We start from the raw sequence: 20,288 nt of genomic DNA on the forward strand, positions 1-20,288 counted from the left end.
GAGGAATCTGATACAAAATCACTGACGGATTTGGCACAATGGGACAACATGCCACCACAATTTTGTTAACTTTTCTCAAATCTTGTACAATCCTGAACTTTCCATTAGGTTTCTTTAGCCCCATTATCGGCGAATTACACGGGCTACTCAGTAACTCTCTCAAAACACCCTGTTGAATCATCTTATCAATTGTAGGGGTTATTCCCTCAATTATCTCTGGCGTCAATCTGTACTGTGGGATATTAGGATAAGTGATTCCCTCTTTCACTGAAATCTTGACTGGATCTACATTATTCATCAATCCCACACCTTCTCCAGTAAAATCCCAAACCGCTGTTTTCACTGTGTGTCTCAACTCTTGAGGCAAATCATCTGGATTAAACACAGCATATGTTCCAACAATCTCACTTTCTCTATTATCTAGAGTCATCCTGTACAAGACATCCTCATCTGGTGTCTCAAAAGCTATTCCATCCGGAGTACAAAAAATTGTGCAATTCATCTTACACAATAAGTCCCTACCTAACAAGTTCACTGGACTAGTGTCACAGACTACAAATCTGTGCATGTCTGAAAATTTCCCTATTCTTACCCTTACTGGTTCGGTAAGACGAGTCTTAATCTGTGTATTAGCTACACCAACCACTTGGATTGCTTCGTCCGAGAGAGGAAGATTTCTTATATCTGCTGACCTGACAGTTGATCTCGTCGCTCCTGTGTCTACCAAAAAAGTAACACTTTCCCCATTTATTTTCCCATCTACAGATGGTCCTGCCTGGTCTATTTCTAGAGTTGCACCAAGTATGCACTCTTCCTCCTCTCTTTGGCACCGTCAATAGTCCCCTTCCGACTCACTCCCCTCATTCTTTAACCAGTACTGCTGTTCTAGGTTTGAACATCTCGGTTTGTTTACCTGCTCATCATTGTAGAATCCTTAGTCCTGGTTATACTTTTGAGACCCTCTATTCTGCGGCAAGGGCGGTTTTGGCTCTTGACTCTGCTGTCTGACAACCTTCTGCTGTTGCTGCTGATGATTACACCCCTCGTTCTGCACCTGTTGATTCAATGATTTATTCTCATTACTCACTAATGGTGGATTGGTACACTCGGATCTCCAATGCCCCAATTGTCCACAGTTGTGACATGGGAACTTTTTCTTGGCCTCCTCTAAATTCCCCTTTCCTTTTCCTGTACCATATCTGGGCCTATTTCCTGGATTATTTGCTTGTTCCACCATCTGTGCTTCTTGTCTTTCAGCAACCTTCACCTGTGCCCACATTGCTTTCTCTTTCAGCTTTCTTTGTTTTGCCTCAATCTCATCACTGAAGTACTTTGCATGTCTCAAGATTTCATCAATCTTTTTACTCTGCCAATCAACTGTGTGCTCTCGAATCCTTTCACTGATTTCAGGTCTCAGACCATATACAAATCTGTATACAAAATGACTCAAATCCTTATCACCCAGGTGTTCATCTCCACTAAACTGTTTAAAAGCCAGTATCAGCCTTTCATAAAAAGCATGAACTGATTCTTTTGCTTCCTGATGTGTTCGATCTATCTTAACCCAGTCTGTCTCTTTCGGGGGTACCTTATTTTTCAGGAACACTATAACCTGTTCATACTTCTTCATCACCTCTGGGTCTGGTGCTCCCGTTTTCGGATCTCTTGGGTACTCCTTAGCAGGCCAATCTAAAACTATCTTACACTCTGCCCACAAGTCTGCTGGAACAATTATATCAAACAGACTATTCAGGTCAATCCACAGCACTTTTGACAATTTCACAAACCTATCTACCTGCCTATACCACTCGACGGGCTTTTCTCTCAATCGAGGGAAATCATTCGTAAAGGACAAAATATCCTGTCTAGTCCATGGGACATGTACATATCCTCCTCCAGGAATCTCTCTCATAGGATAAGCATCCACTGTTTTCTCCTTTTCTCTCATAGGAAAAGCTGAGTAAGTCCTGTCCACTGAATCTTCCCTTTTCTTGTACCACCTATCCTTCCATTTTTCCACATCACCCCATTTTCGCAATCTGCCCTGTTCTGCCAACATCATTTAGATTCTCAATGTCCTTGTCGGAGAAATCCACCCTGTAAGGCTTCTGCAAAGCTTTCACCTTATCCATGTCAACTCCTAGTTCACTCGCTATTGCTTTTAATCTATCATGGGTACTCTTAGCCCTCCAGGTGATACTCTTGCACATAAATAACAACTCTCCATTATGATGATTTTTCATCATTTCTGTAGGAATTGTCCCTGCTATGAGTTCCTCCAGTTCTATGCGCAATCTGGCCACATCCACTGCCTGTGAATCTTTATCCTTCTTTTGAAGAACTTTCAACCAATCATTCAAATCCTCAGCCGTTATTTCTGTAGACCTCTTTACTGCACCCACTTGTTTTGCCATCCTCTGTGGTTCCAAAATCGTTCCTCCCAAACAACCAGTATTCAATCCTGAACTACGCTGTACATCTGATCCTCCACTAGATGTGTCATGTCTCAGCTGTCTCAAATTATTTTCTCCCGTCCTCATTCTCATTCCTGATTCCTCCAAAGAACAAGAACCAACCAAACCATTTCCTACATAGGGAACTGTCAAACCATTTTCACCCATTCTTTGTTTATCAAAAATAGGCACAACCGGACCTATGGTTATAGGCACTGTAACAGCTTCTAGATTTTTCGTCAGCTCTCTAATTTTCTCAGTCAGCTCAGATGTGGTCCTGGCTAATTCTCTTGTTTTCTCATCACCGATTTGATTCTCTCTCTCTCGCTCTCTCTCTTTCCGTGAAAGAGCTACCACTTTTCAAATCAGGTGTCACAATCTCAGTTTTAACAATTCGTAAAGTATCTCTTATGGGAGTAGCAACCGGCGTTCTCTCTTCTGGTTCTGGTCTATATGGAGGTGGTCTCTTATAAATCATGTCATCCAAGACCTCATCCTCATAATCATTAGCCCCATACCTTCTCACTTCTGTATCAGGTACCTTTTCTGCACCTTTTCTCCCTTCCGCTTCCTCAACAGTTCTCATAGGATATAAACCCTCTGACATACTAGCATCTCGCCATCTCCTCATTCGATCATGATGAGTTTCACGATCATATTTCCTCCCAAAAATATACCTATAATTGCCTCCACTCCTCTGCTTTTCTCGCTCATGCACCTCATATTCCCATTCCACCAATGCCTCAAACTGTGTCGGCCTTGGTCTAGGCTCTAGACACATCATCTTTTCCCGTAAATTTCTCAACACGGCCAGATTAAATGAACCATGTTCCGGGAACGCTAAAACGCCATCCTCCTTACTGTACTTAGCCCAGTTGTCTAACCATATACAGGTATGATACCCATATTTCGCAACCATGAAGGATGCAGGAGTTCTTGTCGGAGGTAACAATTCACCTTCTCTAGTTATTATGTTCTTATCCTTGTCGAACCATCTTTTAATTTTACCGAACAAGGATTTCCTTTTTTTTCCCTCCGGTTAATAATACATTTTCGCGTATACTACAACCCTCTAGTCCTTTCCTCAACTGTTTGATCTTTTGTCCAATAACAGCGCGACTCACACTAACGCACCAATCCTGGAGCGTCTACGTCACCCTGTACTCCTTCCAATCCCTGCGCGGCTCACACCAACGCACCAACCACAGCGCGAGCACTGTTGCAGTCCTCTGCCCAATCACAGCCCGGTCTGTCTGACGTCAGTAGTCGCTGCAGTCGCTTCTACTCTGTCTCCTGTCACTCGTCTACCCCTCCTTTACAAAGCCTTCTCAGTAGACTTCGTTTCAGATTCTACAAAATCTATTAGTTACAACATATAAACATCTCCATTGTCTGCTTCGCTAACCACAGAATAATAAAGAAAATTCTTTTTCACAAGAATCCCGCTTCTCTCTAGAACAGCGCTTGCCTCTGCTCTACCACGGAATTATTACTTTCGTTGACACAGTAGCACATCCCTCTACTCTGCCCTTCTAACATGCATCCATTAACTGTTTCCTCTAGGAATTCTCCAAAGAGTCTCACAATTAACTAAATGCTCATACATTCACGCACTTTCACTCCAGAAAATGTAGCACACCCACACAGAATCCTGCCTTTCCTGAGAACAGCAAACAGTCTGTCCCACTACAGAATTATAACACACATTAACCAAGCAGCGCTTACCTCTGCCCAGTCCTTCAAACAAGCTCAGAGAATACCTATTACTTCTCCAGCAGTAAGCTTTAACGGCAAACCTTACGGATCCCTGGGACTTAAGACCAGAGTTTCACAGATAACCTTTGCTACCATACACACTCCGTTTATACCGAAAATATGTCTCTAATAGTAACACACGACGATGTCACTGATTCCGAACGCAGACAATGTGACGCGCAACTTCAATTGTCACACGTTTTTCCCCGCATACGTACAGGGCCAACAATCCCGTCTTTCCCGAGAGCAGCACTCACTTCCCTCTGCCCTACTACGGAACCGTCACCAGCTCCCTACGTTCCAGAAGCCGCACACACTACATAGAACTCAATATGACGACTTCAACATATAGTATTAGTACATATACCAACATCAATCAATGAATCAATGAATCAAAAAGCTTATTTACAAGCAATCTATCAGATCAAGACAATAATCTAACCATCATACTGCTACCAGGAAACTGCTGCAGATCGGAGCATATAAATTCTCCCTACTTCCACGGACAGAGTAATTCCGCAGTCATACGCACATACACTCATCATACACTAGGGCCCATCACACTAACATTCATTCTATTAATCTATCCACACTGAATATATAGGAGAAATCCTAAACAATCTGTGTCTAAAGCGAGGTCAATGCAACCTAAAGAAACTGTCTTGAGTCATGATTTTAAACAAAGGAAATACATTTGAAACTCAATAAATGACAAAGAAATAATCACCCGACACTGATTCAAACAAAGGTCATCTTTTATCTAAATTAGTTCAAAGGAAAATCAATCAATAGCGAAATCATTATTCTCATAGTTACCTATTCTAGCTAAGTGTCATTTGGGTCAGGACATGTCTCTCAGTAAAGTCTCCCGAGTCGCCGTCCTCTCAATCAGCGTCGATCCTCTCGAGCATAGGTTCGGGAAGAAGTGGCCTTAGACCCTCTCTAGTCTAACATTATTTATAGGGAAACTAACAATTGAAAGTAACAAACAAACTCTAAACGTCCGTTGAGCCGCTGAGCAGAGCGAGCTGGAAAGGATGTTGACTTGCAACATTTAGAAAATCTCCGCTCTCGAAAATCACAAAAATAAAAACACGGAAGAAGGAAGCTCAAACTAAAAAAAATGAAACATCCATGAATGCTCTTCCTCGGAACCATAGTGAAGCCACCGCAAGTTTATCAGAGTTCATTGTGGCTTTATTCTTCTCCAAGGGCAACTGGCAGCATGCCTGGAGCTGCTGTCCTCACGGAAACTTTTAATACAGTCAGAGGCCGAAGTCAGGTGGTTTCTAACCATATTCAGCGAGGCCTCTCGTCGTATTCCAACTACTCGAATGCAGGCTGTAAATATCGGCCATCTTGGATTAGGCCAAAACGGACCATCTTAATTAAAAGAAATACAAAACAACGTTACTTCATCGTAATGATTAAACAGTGTTAATTCCCACTAATACCCTTATGTGAATGTAATTATCTAGCCGTCTGCGACATATAAAAGCATTAAAGCACGTTATTTAAAAGCGCAAACACGAAACAAATAGCACTTTTGCGACACTTTATTTAATTAATTTGCTCACCAATTTAGTTCACGTATTAATAAAGCAACATAAATGCATTCCCGCGTATAATTCTTTCATTAGTAATGTTGGTTAATCAGAAACTTCAACAAAATTAATAATTAACAATTAATTTATCAGTAATTTTAATTATGACATATAAACATAAACTGGAGTTTAAATCTAAATACATTTTCAATAGAAAACCCTGCTCCAGCACACCCACTTCCGTTACTTGGTGGCTGTGACTCTGCCCGGGATCGGCATACCGCGGTAGTATCCTCGCCTCAGTCGCGCCGACCCACAGGCATCCCAAGAGCGCCGCTGCAGGAAGGTTCCACAGGGAAGTCCAAGCTGTGATGGCTGTGTCCCCGACTGGCTCCGAAGTCGCCGCTCCACAGCAGGTAGGTGCCGCCATTTTGGGTATTCCGCGGACGGACCGCTCCTACTGTATCCTGGTCGCTCTTGGAGGGGTGGCGGGGGGCCCGCAACAAGAATGGGCTCTCAAAACATGCCCCTAATTTTTACTGATGCGTTGATGTGTTTTGGGGTCTGGCTGGCGAGCTCTAACCGCAGCAAATTGGTCGGAGCTGTAGCACGGACCGGGAGCAGAGACGATCTACGTCTGTCCGGCCATCTTGCCCGGCCACGCCCTTTTATTTTTTTGTCATGGGCGCACACAGATCATGTGTGTGCATCATGATATAGGCCTGTCTCACGGATTGCGGTGTTGCTGGACCGGAAGGAGTGTATAAAGCACTACCCTCATAGTGGTGGAAGACAACCGCCTTCACCAGGACTTGGACGCAGTGGTGGCCGTATACTGTGTAGTGAGCACAACTTTTTTACCCTGTGTCACAGGAGTGAGGCCTACAAGCCCACTCACCTTTAAAGAAATTCCGCTGCTGTGTGCTTAACTCAACCTTGGCCTACATTAGGTAGATGTGAAGTGCTGCGCAACGCAGGAGTAGTGACTGTGCATTGGTTGTATGTGTGCCTGGGAAGGGTATAGTGCAAGGATAGAGCAGTTCTGTACAGTACATGTGTTGTTAGTAAATGTATTGGATGTATGTATGCCTCCGAGAAATAAATTACATGAGATGTAGTACTGTGCAGTGCGTGTGCAAGGAAAGCATGTGCTGGGTGTAGGTGTGCTTGCGTGAAGTACAATATATGAAGGGTGAAGTGTTGTGCAGCGCACATGGTGAGCGTCTGTGCTGGCAGTGTGTGTAAATAACACACCGTGGTTAAGGATAGAATAACTTCAGTGCTGAACAGTGGTACTCAGTTTGAGTTCCCAAAAATGTGTCATCTGCCAAGCAGGCTGTGTGAGAAGAGAAAGCGCTGCAAGACTTCTGCCTGTGACCAGGACTGGGGGCGAAGGCCTATTAGCCTCCCTGTTGGCCGAAGAAACATCATCAAGTGAAACCAAGACCACCTGCCTTGGAGCCTGGCTCACCAGCGCCTTCTTTCTCCCAAGACCACTGTGTGCCCTGTGAGGAAGAGGAGAGTATTAAAGGGAGCAAGGTCCAGTAGGAAGCACTACCATGAGGCCACCCTGTGCGAGGTGTAAGAATTCAGCTGTGCACCAATCAGGTTATCGCCAGTGTGCAGGATTATTTACTGTGACCCCTGTATGCCAGGAGAGGATCTTCCTATACCTGTCCCGCCACTCTTATGGTGAACTCCAAATGCCAGAGGAGGCCATCAGTAAAGTACCATTTTAAGGAGTACCAAGACTTGTAACCATCTGGGCTGGGGCGCTGAGGTTGATAGAACCTGCTCCCTTATAACCTCATCCAACAGCAACCCCATATGGCAGGAGGGGCTGCCAGCACCAATGTTGTCAAAGGATTCAGGCCGAACTGTCCTTGACTTACCGCTGAGGATTGCTGGGGATGCCGTGGATGACGTCACATCCTCGCTGGCTGCAATCTGGTGCTCATGAAAGGATTCTCTTATCAAATCAAATACCATTTATAAAGCACCTGGTTACACCAACGATGTGTCCCCGCGCTGGGATCATGGCCACAGAGAAGGAGCAGTTTAATTCAAACAGAAGCGGACACTGAAAGGGAGAAATAACCTGGATTTAAGATGTAAATAGCCAGGTTTTCAGCTGTTCGCGTAAGGTGTGTTCCACGAAATCCGATCTCCGTTTTATAGGCATGTTGTTCGATATTTTAGCTGCAAGATAGCTAAACGACCATGCTCCCATTCTGGCCTTTTGAACTTTAGGAATCTTGGCCAGAAGGGTTCCTCTTGAACTTAGATTCTGAATGGGAGTGAAGGCAGTTAACAAGGGTTGAAGATAGCTAGGGCTCTTATTCCACCAAATTCTGTGGCAGAAGCACAAAGCCTTGAAGATGATCCTCTTCTCTACGGGCAGCCAGTGAAAGGAGGTCAAAGCCTTAGAGGCAGAGGATCTTCTGAGAAAACTGAGCATTAAACGCGCTGCTGCATTCTGAATACGTTGAAGTTTCGTAAGACTGCCTTTGGATGTTTCTAAGTATAGAATATTGCCGTAGTCCAATTGTGATGTGACCTTGGCATGGACGATAGTCTTCCTGGCTGCTATCGGTAAGATGTTGATGAGTTTCCTTAGAACTTTGAGTTCCAACGCACTTGCTAGCGACTTTCCTAATTTGGTTATCGAAAGATAGTTTCGAATCAAACCATACCCCCAGATTTTTGGCTTCTTCTTTTGGGGGTAGGGGTTTGCCCCAAGGACTTAGGCCACCACGCTGAGGACCAGATAGAGGGCGTTTTCCCAACTATCAGTACCTCAGTTTTATTGCCATTACCAAGATGCTAGCTCTTCAAGACATCTGGAAAAGCGGTGGGCCGTCGCCTCAGTGTCCTGAGAGAGGGTAATAATTAGCTGCGTGTCGTCTGCATAAGACACAATTGTCACATTGTGTCTTTCTACAATGTACGCCAGGGGAACAATATATAGATTGAGCAAGTTAGAGCTCATGATAAAGCCCTGTGGAACCCCTTTCTTTAGGGGCATGCTTTCTGATGGGAAGGGATTCTGAGATTCTCTCACCCCCTGTTGAGCACAGTCAACTTACCAAATTTTTGTGAGCAAGGAGGTGCTCTGACATCTGAGACACCTCCTCCTGCGCCGTTCAAGAAAGAGAGAGCCTCCGACGCTGGGTGCTGTCACATGGGCTGCCAGCAGCCTAAGTTCTTTGAAGTGAGCAGTACCCGCAAGTTCATGTTGCAGGCGCCTTCTGCATCACTAAACTCTTCCATGCTAAGAGAACGGGTAAGCTGTAAACTGGGCCAGTTAGGTCCGGAGTAGTCGCTGCTAACAGTGCTGCGGCACCACACACATTTTTGACTAAATTCCTAAAGAGTATAAAGGCGACCTCTTGATTATGGCCTACTAGTTTGCATTCAATGATGTGGCCACCAGTGAATGGGGAAATAACCCTCAATATGATGCACGAAGGAGGGTGGGACAGGGATTCGCCTCACGACTACTAGAGCCCCAACCTGAAGGAGGATTGTGTTGTTGCATCTGAATGTCGTACTTCATTGTATGTGTAAAGTTGGAAATCAAATCTGACTTTTCTTATAAAAGCAAATATTTGGCTGGACATTGATTGTTCTTACTGTTTGCACTTTGAGTTATGAGTCGTGTTCACTGACCTGTATCTACATTCCCCTCCAAGGGAGTCTTGACTGCTCAACAACAGCTACCACTGAGAGTCAAATGCAGAAGGGGTACTTGGCTCAGTTGAGCAGGATCTATCGTAGATCGGGTCCTGAAACATCAATAGTAAAAGGCCTCAACCACCGTGGTTGGGCCCAGTAACCCCTGCGTGCCCCATGGCCCTCTGAAAGGGGTTCTGACAACATATAACTAGGTAGGTTTAAAAAATGCATGTAAAAAAATTATCCAAAACAGGGCTGCACTGATCCATATTGCACATGTTGTGCACACCCTTTCCAAGAAAATAACATTTTGTGCTGCAGTGCTTGAAGACGTACAAAAGGGGGTGGTCACTACGCCACTGGAGTCAAGCTATCCTGGCTGATGACGGCTGATAGCCAGAAACCGGTCCTAGGATGCTTGATTCCGGTCCAGGGAAGACATGGCTTGGCAGTTCGGGCTGGACTGTTCCCATGAGGCACAGTGTCAAGACTGATTTGCATATGGCCATGTCTAAACTGGTGTGGCGTAGTGGGCAAAAGAACGATGGATTTAACCCAGATCTCTTGACTGGGGGAGAATGTCTGCATTGTCAGCATTCCGTCTATCATTTGTTTGTTGTAACGCTTTTCGCCCTAAGTGGGATGGGTATTCCCAGACGTGGGACCCGTGCTCACTACGCCACTGGAGTCAAGCTATCCTGGCTGATGACGGCTGATAGCCAGAAACCGGTCCTAGGATGCTTGATTCCGGTCCAGGGAAGACATGGCTTGGCAGTTCGGGCTGGACTGTTCCCATGAGGCACAGGGTCAAGACTGATTTGCATATGGCCATGTCTAAACTGGTGTGGCGTAGTGGGCAAAAGAACGATGGATTTAACCCAGATCTCTTGACTGGGGGAGAATGTCTGCATTGTCAGCGTTCCGTCCATCATTTGTTTGTTGTAACGCTTTTCGCCCTAAGTGGGATGGGTATTCCAAGACGTGGGACCCGTGCTCACTACGCCACTGGAGTCAAGCTATCCTGGCTGATGACGGCTGATAGCCAGAAACCGGTCCTAGGATGCTTGATTCCGGTCCAGGGAAGACATGGCTTTGCAGTTCGGGCTGGACTGTTCCCATGAGGCACAGGGTCAAGACTGATTTGCATATGGCCATGTCTAAACTGGGGTGGCGTAGTGGGCAAAAGAACGATGGATTTAACCCAGATCTCTTGACTGGGGGAGAATGTCTGCATTGTCAGCATTCCGTCCATCATTTGTTTGTTGTAACGCAGTGCTTGAAGACAGCACATCCAGTGCTGCAAAGAGATCAGTGTTCTAAAGAAATTGATCTGTGAAAAACAAATGAAAGAGAAATTCCTTTTGAATTGGTGATGTTTTTGTGTGCATACTTTAGAAATTGTGTTTTCTTTTGAAACCATATGCATGAGATGAATACCGCCCCTGTTGTGCTCCTTCAGTATACATGCCCGCTTCCTGCCACATGCCTAAAATGTGTCTTACAAAATGGTATCATTTTCTAGCCATGTTTTAACTGCACCGATCTGACCAGCGCTGCACACACAACACCAGAATTTATTTTGAATGAAATAATATTGGACTCCAGCACTTATTTTGTTTACAAATTAAGAAGTGGAGCAAATCACCTTAAGTGGGAGATCGTTATGGCTCTTGGTCGCTACAGTGCAGATCATCTGTAGGGGAAGAGCTAGGGCTTTCGGGCCTTCAAAACGTCAAGTGGTCCTGTATGTTTGTTGACTTTGCCAGGAGGGAGTTCCATACGTTTGCTGTCTGGCTTCTTGAAATGTTGGGCTTTGGGAAGCGTGATGGTGTAGGGCAAAAGCAGGTCCTTGTTGCTGCTGTTGAGGTGTAAATGTGTTACCCCTCTTGTTACACATAATGTGATCCTAGTGTAAAAGCACCTAATGATCTAGGTGTTTAAAACAAGGATATCTTAGTTGTCATTTTTTAAAGGGAACATGTATATAGTAAAGAAGAGTTGAGCCAGCTGGGAGTCATAGGGCCTCAGAAGAGACAAATAGCTCTACTTGCCCATGTGTCTCCAGTCCGAGCTCATACACCTTGGTACATGTTGGCTCTTGCAGGAGAACAGTAGACTACCAGCTGTAGATCATTGCTCAGTTTTATCTGCTGCGTGCATCCAGTAAGCCTCCACTTTTCCTCAGTGTGTCAGCACAGGTGAAGAGTAGGGGCGGTTTATATATTGGTGCCATACCTGTTCTGATAAGCCATCTTTTATTTCTGTGTATTTTCCAGAAAAAAAAGCATCTGTGTTAGTGAGTGACTCCATTCATGAAGAAGATGACGCATGCCCAGTGCACTCTGATATGGATTTGGAGGATGACGCCTTGAAAAAAGTCCTGATTGAAAGTGACTTCTACTGTTTGTGTTCCTCAACCCCAGGTGAGTCCATCAGTATTACTTTCACTGCACCACTCACACTCCCTGATTTTTGTCATGGAAGCCCCTCCAACCTGTAACTCTCCTCGTTGACTCACTTGCTTTATGTACATGGTCATTTCTGTGTGTGACTGTGCTCTTTCCTTTTTAACTTGTCGTACAGCTGTTATTCTTACATGTGACACATTTTCTACTTCCTTGCACTGTACACATCTCATGCCTACCCGTGGCTCTAGCCTGTTCCATTTCTTTCATTTTTATTGTACTCTTACCAATCGCACCTGTGACTGTCCTCCTACTTCTTTGCATCATTTACCTGTCACCTTAGCTTTGTTTTCTTTCGCTTCCTTACAATATACACAGGTCATTCCTATCTGTGACTGGCCTCATTCATTTTATCCTGTCACTGTTGTAAACTTATCGTTCCTACCCAGGACTATCCCTTTTCATGTCCTTGCGTCATAAATCAGCCAGTCCTGCCTATGGCTGTGTCCTATTTTACTTCCTCACTGTTGTGTTGCTTGCATTCACACAACTTGTAGTGTTTCTTTTATGTTCACTCTCTATACAAAACAATGATCGTTCTGTAACCATGTTCTCATGGGTGGCGGGTGCCGACTATAACATGTTTATAATCAAACGTGTGACTCGTGGGATAGTTCCTTCTCAACGAGTTCTGAATGCATCTGCAGCCAGATGCACTCTGATCTTCGTTGGTAAAGGATGCACTCCCTTGCATTCCGCTTCAGTGGATTTACTTTTATTGTGCACTTTACATCTGGCGTTTTGAACTCGGTTGTTGCTCCTTCCTGTAACTGACCTCTTTAACTCCATCGCATTGCACACCTGTGGTTCCCACCTGCAACGCTGGCCTTCATTTCTTTGTGTTGTGCACTTGGAATTCCTACCTTCGACTCTATCCTCTTTCATTTCCTTGCCTTGTACACCTGCTGTTCCTACCTTTGACCTAAATTCCAGAGGTTTTGTCTGGGAATGTACATACACCCACCATCCACTAAGAGAAAAATGGCAGCACTATAAAAAGATAAGCAGCATAAACAAGTCTTTTTATTTTTTGTTTGGTGGCGCAGAAAAAGCGGGGGTGCCAGAGCATGGGACACTGAGGAAAAATCCAGTAGGAGACCTGGAAAGAGGATACTTCTATAGCCCAGCTGCAGTGGGGGGCCCAGGCCAGTTGGCAGCTAAGAACAGTAGGAGCATGCGGCTGTTGGACTGATGCCTTTTCCAGAGTGAGAGCTCACAGTATGAGCTTCCCTCTGGGGAATTGCAGTAGGAGCAGGTGGTTCGGACACCCACCACGTGCTAGAGCAGGGTGGACTGCCAAGATCAACAGTGCCCCAATGCTTGCCTACTAGTCACTGGTTCCTGAAGTGTGGGTTTTGCCAGTTTTTCCAGATCCTATTTTGGTTTCCAGTCTGGCCCAGTTTGCTGATAAAGTACTAGCTGTGGAGTAATCGCAGAAGTCCATCAGAAATGTTCAATGCAGGAGATGGCGAACAGCCCCATAAAAGTTAATTTGTTCAACAGAAAGTTTGGCGGGCTTCATCCATGCTGCTTCCATCTTTCTAGCGAACCTTCTTCATTAGCGGTGGCTTGTCTTCAGTTCAACCACCACAAGCTTGTGACGAGCGAGCACCACAATGCTTTCCTTATACAGCATTGGATCTTTCATAAATTCACATGCTTGAATCATTCCCTGTCGTCGAAGTGGGAGTCCCACGGTACCATAGTAAGCAGTATGTATTGTACCATAGCCCGTAAAGGCAATGCAAAGTCACATTTATAGCCTGTCTATGTACTTTGAAACCTAACCAATCAGGCAACGGCACCCTCTAGAATAATCCAAACAGAGGCTGAATCCCTCAGATTTTCTATTAGACGTCATTTGAAGGGAGTCTCCCTGAGCTCTGCTCAGTTTTTTCTTTAGATTACTGCTTTACTTGTTGTATCTTTACAATGTCTAAATCTTCAAGAACCAATCTCTTCAGATCCTGCAAATCCTGCAGCAAAAAGAGACTGCATGTGGACGACCCATTTAAGGACTTTCTGTATTGTCTGTACTCTCCACATCAGGTAAAGAAGTGCAGGATCTGTTGTACTTTTTCATCAGACCCTGCGAAACAGAGAGGGAGGACTACTTTTATGACTGAAGAAATCCAAGGCCCAGACATCCAGCGCTTCTAATAAAGACAGCGATTCGTTCCACATAACCCAGAAAATGTCAAGATCTTCTGACCATGGGGCTTCCGAAGGAAGAAGAAAGGCCTTACAAATGCATAAAGAACCTTTTAATTACTTTATTTCGACATTAAGTCATAAATGTCTGCTTACAAAATGCCAATGATATTGAATTGATACAGTAAAATACGAGTCTTAGTCAGAAGCCTGGTAGAATCGAAAAATGTGCAGCATTAATGTTTCAGATTCTGCAGTTTCTACATTCTCTCGTGGCAATCAAATAATCTGTACAATTTATGCAACAAGCTAATAAGATCCAGTAATATAAATGACGATATTCAATTGATAGCCTCGAATAAATTGCGCAATCGTGCAATAAAATTATTTACCCTTGAATACAGTCAGTAGTTGTTAGCATTTGCCTTTTTTCTCCAGTACCATCCGGTAGTTCGCATTGTAAAAACAAGAATAAAATATACAGTATAAAGATAATAAGACCGTATTAAAGTGCATCAATGTATAAAATTCATCGGGTGCAATAAAACAATCATAAAACCATAATTAAAGCATCAGAGTGCAGAGGGTAAGGAATACGTCTTATGAAGCCACAAATATCGCCCTCTTAAGAAGTTTGAAAAACTGAAGCCTAGGAAATATGATTGAGGCTTCACTTAATGTACGGCCTCAGAAAACTGCCTCTAATTCCCAACTTTTAGGCCCAAAATGTTGCCACCACACAAGCAAACAGTGGCCTGACGTCAGACTTCGAGATCTTCAGTGGACTCTGTAATAATCTGTTCCCAGTAACTTGCAGATTGGAGTTAACCAGTTTTTCCTCCGCACCCTCAGTTTTTCCTCAGCAATGGGAAGGCAAACATTACGTGGGCTAGGGTCTTTGATGATATCCACAGCTAGGACAGCTGAGAGCAACCTCATTCCTGCAGGTCCATTTACGTGTAAAATCATTCAAGGGCAGTGTGCCAAAGATGAACTGGATATACAATTTTCTATCCCCCGGGTGTTCTATGAAATCAAGATATCCTTCCAGGGAACGATCTAATTTGTGTGCCATGAAGTCTAGAGTGAGCTTCCCCTGAGCCCCACTGCTCATTTCGACCTGAGTTACCCACCCCCAGTAGGCAGTCTTCAAATCGCATTTCCGGGGGGGGGGGGGGGCAAAGTGGGATCATTAGCCTCCCATATATCACCCATCCCAAGAGCTTTAAGTAGGTTCTTGACACCTCTCAGCCAGCTTATTTTATTGGCTGTGTCCCGACGTTTTACATCGTCCAAAGCACGTGCACACGGCAAAAGTTCAGGAGTCGTCTTAACCCTCAGCCAAAACAGCAAAGCGCGCAATCTAGCTTTGGAGGTAAATGAATGTCTGCCCATGTCTAGCATGAGCGGAACAAGGGGAGTACTCTGAGGTAGCATCCCTAGGCTTAGAAATGTAGCGTCTAGGCTACTGAGCTCCTCTACATGTTCCAAGCTCCATAATTCTGCACCATACATTGTAGAGCTCGTCACTTTGGCATTATAAGCCTGCAAAACTGGCCCGATCGGTTTGGTGTATGATAATCTGTGTTCTCTCCCTAAAACCCCAGCCAACTGTTTGTGCTTCAGGACCATCTTATTAATATGTGGTTTCCATGACAGGTTATCATCTAGCTTTAAGCCTAGGCAGTCAAAGGCACTTACCCTCTCGAGCTGTGTGCCTCCAAGCCTGGGGCATCCTGATAGGATTTGTGCTGGTTAGGGGCCATACATTTGGTTTTAGTTTTATTAATTATTAAACCATTAGTGTCACAGAATTATTGGAACTGGTTTAGTAGTTGTTGTAGCCCTCCAGGTGTTTTAGATACCAACAGAATATCGCCAGCAAAAAGCAGAGTAACTACTTTTTCCCCGCCTAGTATAGGAGCATCAGATGGTTTTGTGCTGAGAAATTGTACTACCTTATTAATAAATAATGAAAAAAGTGTTCGGGCCAATACACAGCGTTGGTGGACACCCTTCTTTAGAGATTGGATTGAGAAGCTGGTCTTGCAAGCCCCAACAAACCCTGGCAGTATTTCTGTCATGCAGACGAATAAGTAAAACTACAATTTCCTGAACGCGGTTGTGGAGGGCGGGGCTGGTTGCATCCTCGCAGTATCTCAGATGCCACAGGGAGGAGGGTACACTGATGCATACGGTTTGGCAGTGTCTGTCTCTGGATCGGTTTTGGTGGGGAGTTTTCACTTGGCTGTTGGAGGTTTTGGGCTGGGATCTTCCCCGCTCGCCGAAACAGGCACTATTACATGTCCTGGAGGGGATAGGAGGCAACATCTATAAACGTCACTTGTTATTATTAGGTCTCACGTTGGCAAAGAGGGATATAGCGAGGGCATGGAAGGCTCCGAGGCCCCCTGCAGTGACCGCATGGAAGAACGGTCTGGACTTTTGTATGGGTCTTGAGAAACCGATCTTCCTAGCTAGAGGATGCCCCCTAAAACATTTCAAAATATGGAAAGGGTGGGCAGGCTACCGGGGATTGCTCCTAGACCCGGTTTCTGTAGAATGCGATTAGTGATTATAAAATTGGGGCTACTTGGTCGGACCTCTGGGGGTGGGTGGTGGGACCCAGGTGGGCAAATTGACTTTCAATATCTATGCGGATCCAGTTGGTGTGGATGGGTAGTGCACTTTGGGGTGGGGCGGGGGGGGGCGTTAGATTTATGTTGCATTACCTTTAAAGTCTTATTGGGCATAGTAGTGAAAAATGTCAGTCAATTTTATATGTCATAATTGTGCAGATGTTGCTGGGTTACAGGGCTCTGCTGTACATGTGCTGCTTGTCCAATAAAATTTGTTTAAAAAAAAAAAAAACTATAATTTCCTCCGGCAGACCTAAATCCATAAGAGTTTGCCACAGATTCTGCCTGGGTACTAGGTCAAATGCCGTCTTGAGGTCTATAAAGGCCACATACAAGCTACCTTTCCCAATTAACCCTGTTTTCCCGGAGAAACTAAAACTGATCTCCACAGGGGTGGCCTTCTCCCAACCATCTACTACTTCTTTTTTTTTTTTTTTTTTTGAAACCGTTTATTGCAATCTCAAATATATACAAGTATGGGCCTACAACCTTCCGGCCGGCCGCTAAAGTGACAAAAGCAAATGACATACATACAATAAGGCACTTGGCTTTGCATAGACGATAAAGCAGGAGGTATCAACAACGTGGGCCACATAACTCTGAACCCACAATACGGTTTCGTTTTATACAACACAACAACATAAAACCACACCCGCAAGGCAACCCACGATCGAAAATGACGACACGTGCTCCTCAAGTGGGGAACCCCAACCATCCAAAGAAATCCAGAGAGGGGGAGGGAAACTGATCCGGGACTGGGAGAACAATGTGCCCAGGGCTGAGGGAGGGGGTCAACTATGGGGATGGAGCTGGTGAAGCGGGAGGCAACAACGGCGGCTCGCAAATACCCCCGCGGTAAGCGTTCCAGGGGCCCCATATCTTCACCCATGCCCCAGGCTTACCCCGCGCCACATATACCACCTTTTCTCGGAACATGCACCAATCCATATGTTCTTTCCAAGCCGACACCGCCGGGGGTCTCTGAGATCCCCACAGCTGAGCAATGTCACGTTTAGCTATCATACATCCCAGAGTCACCCATCGCGTCTGCGGAACCGAGTAATCAGTCGGTTCCCACACATTCAGCAGGCATCTCCTCGCTTCAGGCAACAGCGCGACATGTGTAACCGCTCGCAGGACCTCATGCACACCACGCCAGAATCGCTCCACCCTCGGACATTCCCACAGAATGTGTAAAAAAGTCGCCAAAGCACCACACCCACGCTTACACAATCCATCCTCGGCATAGCCCATACGCTGAAGCCTTGGCCCCGTCATATACACCCGGTGGAGTATCTTAAGCTGGACGAAGCGAAGGCGAGCCGGGATGGCCACCTCCTTCGGAGAGGCCACCGCCGAAATCCAGTCCTCGTCGTCCAACTCCAGCCCATCGGCAACCCAAGCCTCGCGGAGGCCAGTCAGTAAGCCCGAGCGGTCATTTATCAATTTCTTATAAATGAGGGAGATCGTGCTGTCCGGAACGTGGCCATCTAGCACTCTATCCTCCAGGGGGGAGGACTCCGGGATGGAGGCCACGTCTGGGAAGACGGAACCCAGTGCGTGACGGACCTGCAGGTAGCGAAAGTATTCACTGCCCTGCAGCTGAAACTCCGCCTGCAGCGTCTCGAATGTCTTGAATCCTCCCCTCGTCCAGAGATCTCCCACTGTACTGATGCCTATCATGTCCCACCTCTCGAAGCCCTTCGAGGTCCACAAAGAGCCAAGCCTCTCCGACGCATACAACGGTGACGCCCGGGTCAAACGGTCCTTCCATCCCATAGCTGCATTAGCCGCGTGCCATACTCGCACCATGACACGCGTGGGTCCCGTCAAGCGGGAATCGGGCACGCTAGTGTAGAGCGCTCGATTGTAGTCGCCACCAGGCAGGAGCATTTTGTCCATTTCAAATGCCGGGTTTAGGGCGGGCCCATAGAGGCCGTGATTAATTGCAGCTAACCGGGAGGCCCAGTAATAACGCTTAATATCCGGGAGGGCAATCCCTCCGTCGTACCACGGGAGCGTCAATTTTGCCAGGGCTATACGCGGCCTCCCGTCCCAAAACAGACGGCGCTGTAAGCTTTCCACCTCACGGAAGTAGCGCGCCGGGACCAAGTCCATAGTGTTCTGGAGAGCGTACAAAAAGCGCGGCAATGACATCATCTTGAACAATGCCGCCCGGCCGAGCGGCGAAAGCGGCAAGCGCCGCCAGCGCGCGACGTCCTCCTTCAAGCGCTGGAGGGGGGGAAGCAAGTTTCGCTCGTAGCGGGCCACCGGGTCCAGCGTAATATAGACCCCCAGGTATCGAAATCCCTGCGAGGCAATCTGGATCGGACAGCCCCGGGGGAGGACAGGAGCCTCCCCGGAAAGCACATAGACACAGGATTTAGCCCAGTTGATGACAAGGCCTGAATTGCGGCCAAAGGAGCGCAGAACATCGACCAGGACAATCAGTGATTTGCGCGGGGAGGCTAAGTACAAAAGGATATCGTCAGCGTAGAGGGACACGCGGTCCTCATACTCGGGGGTCCAACGGAGACCTCGGATAGAAGGGTGCCACCGCAGCCACTCCGCCAGGGGTTCCAGGGCCAATGCAAAAAGGAGCGGCGACAGGGGACAACCCTGTCGCGTGCCCCGTCCCAGCACGAATGGGGCCGAGACTCGACCATTCACCACCACCTGTGCCAATGGGTCCGAGTACAACAATTTGACCCAACTGATGAATCCCGGGCCAAATCCAAATTTCGCCAACATCGCCCAGATGTAGGGCCATTCGAGCGTGTCGAACGCCATGGTGGCGTCCAGGGACGCCAAGATGGCCGGCTCCCGCACGAACGGAACACGCGCGAGCACCCCGTGCAAGCGCCGCAGATTAAGGGCCGTATTGCGATGGGGAATGAAGCCGGACTGGTCTTGGTGGACCAAATCGCCCACCACGCCGACCAGCCGGTTAGCGAGCACCTTGGCGAGGATTTTAGGCTCCGCGTTCAAGAGCGAGATAGGCCGGTAGGATGTAACCCGGTCCCGCGGTCTGCCCTCCTTGTGGATAACCACGATGGTAGCCAGACGCTGGTCCGGCGGGAGGGAGCCCCGCGAGTGAGCCGCAAGGAACATAGCGCGGAGGTGGGGTGCCAGTACGTCCGGTCGCAATTTATACAACTCGATAGGAATGCCGTTCGGGCCCATGGCCTTGCCAGAAGCGACCGAGCGGATGGCGAGGGCAATTTCGTCCGAGGTGGGGGCGGCATCCATCAACTCCCTGTCCTCCATTGAGAGGGAGGGCAGCGCGATGTCACGCAGCAGGGCATGGGAATCCTCCTCCGGGCAGGGAGAAATCGGGGAATATACCTCGCGGAAATAATCCGCGAAGCAAGAGACAATGCCTTCCGGCTCAGTGACACGTACACCATCCATTCTTTCAATCAGCGGGACCACACGACTAGCTCTCTCCTTCTTATCCAACCACGCAATCAACTTACCAGCCTTATCACCCACATCATACAATCGCCCCTGTTGCTCTCTGCTGAGGCCCCTGGCCGCCTCCGTGACGAGGGACCTATAGGCCGCCTGTTTAAGGTGTAGAACGTGCAGCGCAGCGTCAGTCACCCC

At 46.7% G+C, this 20,288-nt stretch overlaps 1 protein-coding gene across 7 annotated transcripts in view; it reads left to right on the forward strand.

Moving 5' to 3' along the window:
• LOC146859070 (caspase-1-like) overlaps positions 1-20,288 on the forward strand; it is a 264,504-nt gene that overhangs the window by 156,146 nt on the left and 88,070 nt on the right. For 5 of the 7 annotated variants that reach the window (XM_085649725.1, XM_085649727.1, XM_085649726.1 and 2 more), the window contains exon 6: positions 11,704-11,850. In XM_085649725.1, coding sequence (XP_085505851.1) covers positions 11,704-11,850 — 147 coding nt within the window. Of the gene's footprint in view, positions 1-11,703; positions 11,851-13,941; positions 14,431-20,288 lie in introns of those variants that run through there. The other 2 variants (XM_085649729.1, XM_085649728.1) reach the window with 2 other exon arrangements.

This window comes from Triturus cristatus, chromosome 3_2 (genome assembly GCF_964204655.1).
Source record: "Triturus cristatus chromosome 3_2, aTriCri1.1, whole genome shotgun sequence".
Taxonomy (NCBI): Eukaryota; Metazoa; Chordata; class Amphibia; order Caudata; family Salamandridae; genus Triturus; species Triturus cristatus.